The sequence below is a fragment of the Ixodes scapularis genome, unplaced genomic scaffold, assembly GCF_016920785.2.
Source record: "Ixodes scapularis isolate PalLabHiFi unplaced genomic scaffold, ASM1692078v2 PGA_scaffold1__304_contigs__length_218370807, whole genome shotgun sequence".
NCBI classification, from domain to species: domain Eukaryota; kingdom Metazoa; phylum Arthropoda; class Arachnida; order Ixodida; family Ixodidae; genus Ixodes; species Ixodes scapularis.
The window spans coordinates 134,633,495-134,641,322 of record NW_024609846.1 but is presented as its reverse complement, the minus strand read 5'-3'; the positions used below and the strand labels follow the sequence as shown (position 1 = coordinate 134,641,322).

At 42.7% G+C, this 7,828-nt stretch overlaps 1 protein-coding gene across 1 annotated transcript; it reads right to left on the bottom strand.

Moving 5' to 3' along the window:
- Positions 1-287: 287 nt before the first annotated feature.
- On the bottom strand, positions 288-5,856 carry LOC8034312 (cytochrome P450 2C23-like). The gene is made up of 5 exons (XM_042290343.1): positions 5,696-5,856; positions 2,789-2,907; positions 1,968-2,220; positions 1,136-1,326; positions 288-572 (listed from the first exon to the last, which is right to left on the bottom strand). Exons 1-5 carry the CDS (start codon positions 5,854-5,856, stop codon positions 397-399), a joined length of 900 nt encoding a protein of 299 aa, XP_042146277.1. The 3' UTR covers positions 288-396.
- Between the last annotated feature and the right edge of the window lie 1,972 nt (positions 5,857-7,828).

Sequence of the window (7,828 nt, the reverse complement as noted above, 5' to 3'; positions counted from 1 at the left end):
TGATAGAGCAATATCCGGAGATGAAATAACAGAACAATGCAGAAACTTTTCAGTCGTCAATTCTGCCAAGAAAAAATGAATATTTAAACAGATTGGTCTGTATGGAGTATGGCGTTAAGGAATACTTAATATGGAACCTAGTTCTACTTCTTGCGAGCGATTTTATATAAGCTTGCTAATCCAGGGACAGCTTTTGGTTATAAAGTGTTTTGGTGTAGGAACTGGTTAGATTTTATTGTTGCTCTGCGCAAGCCTTTTTGAATGAACATTTGATACATCATACCTCGATATCGAAGGTTCTTACTGAAGCACCTTAAATTACCCTTCTTACTGTTGCGCTGAAGGCTTCCATTGTCTCCATCGATTTCAACCGCCTTAATCGGTCACCATTGGCAGTTATCGCAAAACAAAGCGCAGCTTTTGTTCCACATAGTCATCCATGGTGGCATTTTTGAAGTCAATGCTTAATGGGCGTCCCTCCTCGGCAAGCACTACAAACTTTTGCAGCAGCGTCGTCAGGTACATGAAGATCTCCATCGTGGCCAGTGGTTCCCCAGGACACATGCGTCTTCCTAAAGGAAATCACGGGCAAAATGTCGCCTGACTTTGACATCCCGTTAAGTGCGATAAAGGTGAGACAAAACTTGATAGGTTTCTAATGAGCAGCACCTTCTATCGGAATTTAGCAGGGGAATTGTGACGTCACATATCACGTGATACTCTGAGGTCACGTGACTCTACCGCCACATGACACTATGACGTCATGTAGCGTAACACCATGATAATGTATTGCTAATTTTTATGTCACGTTACCCGTCGACATGTGATGTCAAGTATCGTGACCACGTTACGTGACCTAAGTTACATCACTTAAATTACCCCTTTAAATTTAGTGGGGAAGCTGACGTCATGATTATTTGAAAGTAATGTCAATTTCCCCGCCAAAGCTAGAGGAAAATTTCATGACACTTGACACCCTGACGTCACGTGATATTGTGGCGTCATGCGGTCAGTTCAACACGAGCAAGAAATGCTCGTGAAAGTTCCCACGTAAAGCGATCGCTTTAAAGCGTGGAGTCAGTGTGGTTTGAGGCCTACACCGCATAGTTACTATACTATTTAAAGGGTTACCAACCTAATGAGAAGGAGATCAGGTGTTCCGGCCTGTCCAGGAGTCTGGATCCGTCCTCGCTGAGGAACCTCGACGGGTCAAACTTGCCGGGGTTCTCCCAGAGAGAATCGTTCATGAGCACAGCCCAAAAGTTGGGCATTACTACGGTTCCCTTGGGTATGATATAGTCGTTGAGAAGGATGTCTTCCCCGACGCTGGAATATAATCATAACATCCTCTATGTAAGCACGCGTTGGTTAAAGTCATTACGTTAACCTGTGACTGATGTAAAAGTATTAAATAGTAAGCGGGGCTTTGGCTTAGAAATAAACGCAGGCGCTTCACAGACTTTCGATATGTGACTTCATAACGTCGCATTGGCGTCGTAAAAGGAAAGTCACAAAGACGTTTCGCCCGGGGTTTCCTCTCTATATATGGCTCGCACTGACGTTCCATCGGCTGACATTGCGGTGGCAGAGTTGAAAAGGCCGTACCTTTTGCAGTTTTGCAGCATACATTCTGCAACATCGAATTCTTGGCATGAACAAATAGGAAAGACCATCAGCATGGCGCGATGACGTCGCGTGCCAGCCACGCATGCTCTGTTTCACCTTACAATGAACTGCAGCGAACGCTACGAGCCATCCCAGCCGATCCACAGAGCTGGGAACATATCAAGTGTCTGCGCACTCCCCGCGTCGCTCCGCCCTTCTCAAAGGTTGCTTGACACTCACATGGCATCGGATTGCTTTCGATCATTGGTCGCATGCTCTGCTGTTCGTAGTAAGATGAAGGGGAATATCGATACCCTATTTTCGCCTTCTGTGACAAAGCTCTGAGCGTACGCGAGTCTCACCTTCGCGGCAGGGTAGAGTTGGGTTTGCAGCGGTACATCTCCCAGAGGACAGCCATGGTGTACGGCATGGCCAGTCGGTCTTCCCACGCGGGTGGTCGGTCTCGGCCTATGACCCTGTCGATCTCCTCATGGATCCCGGCCTGCACCGTGTCCTTGCTCTGTGCGCAGTTGAGCATGTGCCAGTGCACAAAGGACGGCACCGAGTGGGACACCGCCATGTACAGGCTGACCGCGTTGCCGATCAGGTAGTTTTCTGCGGGGAACTCGGTGTGGTCATCAAGGAAAAGTCACGGGGTTTCTGTAGTCGTTATTAGAACTCGGTGTGTCATCAACGAAAAGTCACGGGGTTTCTGTAGTCGTTATTAGAAGTTACCTGACAAGCTTATTATATCGTAATAGTGGAAAGTGTTTCATCGGGTGCACTTTACATCTCTAGATGTAAAACTACAACGTGGGACTCCCTGAGGCATATGAAGGGAATAAACACGTCTTGGTGCTCTGTCGTAATACAAAAGCAAGAATTAAATGTGCTGAACTAAAGTGGCAAAGCGGGCGAGTTGGTTCATTCCCTATAAAATTAAAAGCGCTAGCAAAGACAAGGACAAAAAGGAAGGCGAAGGAAAGCAAGAATTAAATGTGCTGAACTAAAGTGGCAAAGCGGGCGAGTTGGTTCATTCCCTATAAAATTAAAAGCGCTAACAAAGACAAGGACAAAAAGGAAGGCGAATAGGATAAAGCGCTCGTCCTGTTTGCCTTCCCTTTTGTTCTTGTCTTTGTTAGCGCTTTTATTTTTTTAATATTAAATGTGATCTTAATCTTACTGTTGAGATTGGATTCGGAGCGATTTTGCTGTTCTTCCGACCTCTTCAAGTAAGCGCCAACGAAATCCTCATTTGCGGGGTGGCTCTCCTTTGCGTCTTCGTGATCCGTGACGTATTGGCTAAGAAAAAACAGTTATGGAAAAAACATTGTTAAATTATAAGTATATTAGAAGGGATAAAGAGGGCAGGCGAGGCTTTATTGGGCGATTTTGTTTAGGTTGCACATTGCATTATTGTTTAACAATTATTATGAGACTGGGATTATTTGCGACGCCTTTAGAAATTTGCTGCGTGAATCTCTGTATTAACAGAGATGTCACAAGTTAAGCAATTTAAAGTTCAAAAACAATTTATCTGTTACCCAACCGAACCACTAGGGATCGTCGAGATTAAGAGAACAAAAATCACCCGCAACCATTCCTAGTGTTTTTCATTTTAACTCTAATGACACTGCGCTTTACGTACATCGGTGTGCGCTTCCAGTAAATCCGTCAAACACTTTATTGATTATAGCAAGGCAAACTTCGATGTCATAAACAATGAATTAGCTGCCTACCTTAATGTGTTTTAGATAACTTTCATCAGCGCTCTGTTGGTGACAATTGGAATGTTTAAAGTCAAATCACTGATTGCGTATTTCATTCCGCCTAGCTCGATCACTTCGAATCCCGAGTCACCCTAGTATAATGCCACCCTTAAACGGCTCAATAAAGTAAAAATAAAAATGAATGGATATTTCGCTCTGCTAATATTTCTGGTCTCGGTGAGCGTTGGAAACCATGCCGATGAGCCACTGAATTTTATAAGACAAGTGTCCCGGAAGCCAAACTAACCTTCTTCAGTCATACTCTACCTTCTGTGTTATTAAAGAGTACGAAACAATTTTCGAATATTATAAATGGTGCAAAAAAGTCCCCCATGTTTCTTTCAAGCTAAGACGGTGAATTTATTCCGAATATTCAGTGTGCCAGTGTTGTAAATGACACATTTGTGAATTAGTAATTTTCTTAATTTTGGTTCTCGTCTTCCAGTGTACCCTCCCTGCAAGTTTATGCCTATGGGCCGTTTGGTATTCAGTAATGATGGTATGGTTAAACTAATAGAAAATCTAAAAATATCTTGTTGTGGTGTCGACGACATTAGATCTTAGTTTCTAGAGGATACCGAAATGTATAGCATTCTTTTTAAAATGTCTGGTCAACCACTAACCCCTGGTGCTCTTCGCGATGATTGAGAAACAGGAAACGTGATTCCGCTCAAAAATCAGGCGATAAACATAGTCCTTAAGACTATGTTTATCGCCGTTGTAGAATTATGGAGCATATAGTTTACTCTCACCTTGTTAACTTTAGTCATTTTCAAATTAATTATTTTCAGCCTCTCAACATGACTTTTGTAGATCTCCTTGCGAAACTCAACCACTGTCCTTTAATAACGATTGACTTTTCATTCTCGAATGAGAATCCCAGAGTGATTAACTTCGTTTTATTTCTGCTAAGCATTCGATAAAGTTTTTGATAAGCTTATACTTCTCAAACTTGGCAAACTTAACCTCAATTTCAATGCGAAGGTCTTATCTTGGATTGAATGTTTTCTAACAGATCGGTCTCAGTTTGTCATTACTAATCCAGCTAATTCTCACCTCAGTCCTGTAACCTGAGGTGTCCCATAGGGGACTGTCTTAGGCCCATTGCTATTTCTGATTTAGATAAATGACTTACCTCAGAACCTCTCATCCTCTGTTTCTCTGCGGACGACTGTGTTATCTATCGCGAAGTGACTAACGAATTCTATTCTCTTCTTCTTCAGTCCGAGTTAAACACAGTTATGGAGTGGTGTTTCGTATAGTGCATGACTCGTAACTCTAACAAATGTACAGCTATGGGGCATCCCCGACGTAACACATCACCATGTTCATACTATCTGAATTCCTTCGCCTTTGGGTTTGTGACTATTTACAAATAAGTTGGTGTCCACATTACCTTTAACATGTCATCGCAGACTCATAGTGATCATATAATCACTAGCGCCAACTCCATGCTCACGTACTTGAAATAAATTTCACATTAGCCCCCGTGTTTTTGAAACTACTATTATTTAAGACCCTAGTGTGTTCTAAATTGTAATACGCGTTTCATCAATCTGGAATTTCCGGTCAAACCACGCTCCACAAACCACGCTCCTGTATAACCCTGAGGGTGTCCAAAATCGTGGTGCACGTTATATTTTTTTTAACTATCATCGTACAGCCGGTGTAACGTTCATGAAATTTAATCTATATTTTCCTCTTCTTTCGTTACGTCGCAAGATATTTTGTTATTTTTGTGTTTTTCACAAAATGTACTGTCCTAAACCCGCTTTAAAAGAAAAGCTTCTGTTTCCTCCTGCGTATATTTTCCCTCGCGTAGACCATCAACTCAAAATAGGAATTCGTCCCTGTCGCACCAATGCTCAAATTGGGTCGTTCATTCCCAAAATATCTGAATGAAACTGCTTTCCCTCATATTTAGTGTCTTACCATACGTCGATTGATTTACAGTTTCGATAACCAAACAATTTTGTTAGTCCTTCACCACCCATGTTTTAATGTATTGTTTTTATACTAGACTTGTTTGTAATACCTCCGAGCCTCGAAAATATTGAAATAAAATAAAAAAATAAAAATAAAGGTAAGTAAAGTAGGCGAACAGAGGGGTATCTGTTCATTTAACACGAAGTTTGAATAAAACTATCACTTGCGAGAAAGCACCTTGTTGGTCCTCTCTTCCTCTTTTAGTTTTGTGCGCTTTTTATACATCTTGAAAACGGTATGTTCAGGCCCCGAATGACATCATCCAACACTCCCTAAAATAAAGAATAAAAAGTCACGCCAATAGTTTTAGTTTTAGCCGTACTCGGAAGCCTCACCTCCCGAGTTCAATTAAGTTTTGAACAAATCTCCGGAGAGCGACGCTCCTCGTGAACGGAAGTAGCAGGACCAGATGCCTCGCCCACTGGGGCAGCACCTCGATCAAGGATCCAGCACCCAGAGCCTTCGAGAACTTGTCCAAGTTCTCGACCATCGCCATTCCTCTGGGACTCGTGGACGCGTCGCGTTCGCCGAACAGCACCCTCGAAATGACATTGGACGCACTCGGAGTGAACTGCTTCAGGGTAACGATAGGCAAGCCATTGTTCTTGACGAGCTTTTCTACTAACTGCCGGGTCTCCTCCTGCGCAAACGCCAGAACGCAAAAGAAAAAAAAACGCTCAAATTAACACGTGGGAGCTGGAAAATTCTTGCCAAACACGAAGGTAAGAAATGAACTAAGACACGGCTGATTTTGCAGCCTGTGGGTGAAGTGCGCCGAAACAAATAGAAGGCGTGTTTAAGTAACTCAAAATGGACAGCGTTACGGGCGCTAGTTATCCACGACCACCGACGGTCCAAGAAACGCAGGGTGATGGGGAGTGCCGAGTATCTTGCTGCTCATCACCCAATGAAATTGTGGCGTTTGCCGATAGGAACGCATGAAGTAAGAATATATAAACAGAAAAGGTCACGCCCTGCGTTTTTTTTTTAAAGTTCTTTGTGATTATAGTGGGTTCATTATTTTTAATGTGGACAGCTGAACCAGTCTTTAAGGCAGATCCTTTATTGTTATTTGTATAAATCTTCTCTTTGCTTTCACGTACTTAATCCACAGGCTCTGAGTCAGAATCTTCGCCTATTTCTTAGCTTCGTATTTCTTTAAAATCATCCAGCGGTCCACAGAAACAAAGCATGAATAGGCTAGCTCATCTGAAGCTCGAAACACGAGAGTGCAAGCTTATTTTTGTACATACAACGCCACACCCACACACACAAACAACAAACAAAACAGCCATTTTTTTTTTTTTTTTTGCTTTAAAATAAATTACGCATTGCCGAACGCTCATTTCTATCCCAAATGTAGCACTAGCGGTCCAAACAAGGTGTCAAAGTTTCAGCGCTAACCGCTATCTCAATCCAAAGTTAGAAGCGATTTTTGTTTTAAATTTCCCTGGGAAAATTGGAGCTCGTTTTGCCCGTTTTTGGCAACTGCCGCCATTCAGCTCGATGTACACGAGAGCTCCGTCAGCCGCCATTTTCCCATTAAAAAAAAAAACGCTTAGTTAATATGGTAACGGTTAGTTCTGAAACTAAGCATCTGGTTCGGACAGCTAGGGCTCCAGCGTTCGGCGATGTGAAATTTTCTCTTGCAATAATAAAAAACAACTATATTTTTATTTTTATTTTTTTTTTGGGGGGGGGGCGGGGGAGGATATATTTTAAGTTCTGCTTTGAAAAAAAAACAAAAAAAAAACATTGAAGGCAATTGCGTGGTTTACAAGTACAATGCGTGTCGTAAGCTCAACCTATGCTTTTTAATCGCACTCTAAAGATTACTGATTATCCACTTTTTTTTTTTTTTTTCGGAAAACGTTGCACGCTGAGTACTACGGCATTTGGAGCATATACATTTTCCTGCCCGAAATAAACGTTGTGGCTAAATGAAAGTATGTGGTTGGACTGGTGAAGGCCGAGCGGGTTGACATAAATACATAAAATTGAAAGAATAAAACACGGAGGACAAGCACAGGACAACCACGTTCTTTCATTTACCTACGACGTTAATTTTGGGCAGGAACATTGCACGCTGAGCGAGACCCCTACTGAGATAGGGTGATAACGGGGAAGGCAGACTGGGTGGTGGAAAGGGTGATAAGGGAAAAAGAAAACTGGGAGATGAAAAGGGTGATAAGGGGGAAGGAAAACTGGAAGGTGGAAAGGGAGAACCACGAGGCACGGGCAGAGGTGATGCTGTGTTTTTACGGGGAGTGGCGATATTGTTTTAAGTTCAGGCCTAATGAATTCTAATTCCCGTCTTGATAAGGTTACTGAGGCCGATGAAACGTTGTTTTCTGCGTTCTGAATGAGAAAAGAGTCGATGATTTCACGTTCGTGACGATTGCGGTGTCCCCCTTTTGTTTTGGCGGCTTGCGCGCCTGACTTCGCAGGAACCAAGACAAAAGGGGGAC

Excerpts from the sequence above, each read along its gene's own strand:
- LOC8034312 (XM_042290343.1), bottom strand. The coding sequence starts at position 5,856 with ATGGCGATGGTCGAGAACTTGGACAAGTTCTCGAAGGCTCTGGGTGCT. Across the intron at positions 2,221-2,788 it reads CTCCGAATCCAATCTCAACA|AAAACTACCTGATCGGCAAC; the intron begins GTAAGATTAAGA and ends AGTTCCCCGCAG. Across the intron at positions 573-1,135 it reads CCTGATCTCCTTCTCATTAG|GAAGACGCATGTGTCCTGGG; the intron begins GTTGGTAACCCT and ends GATTTCCTTTAG.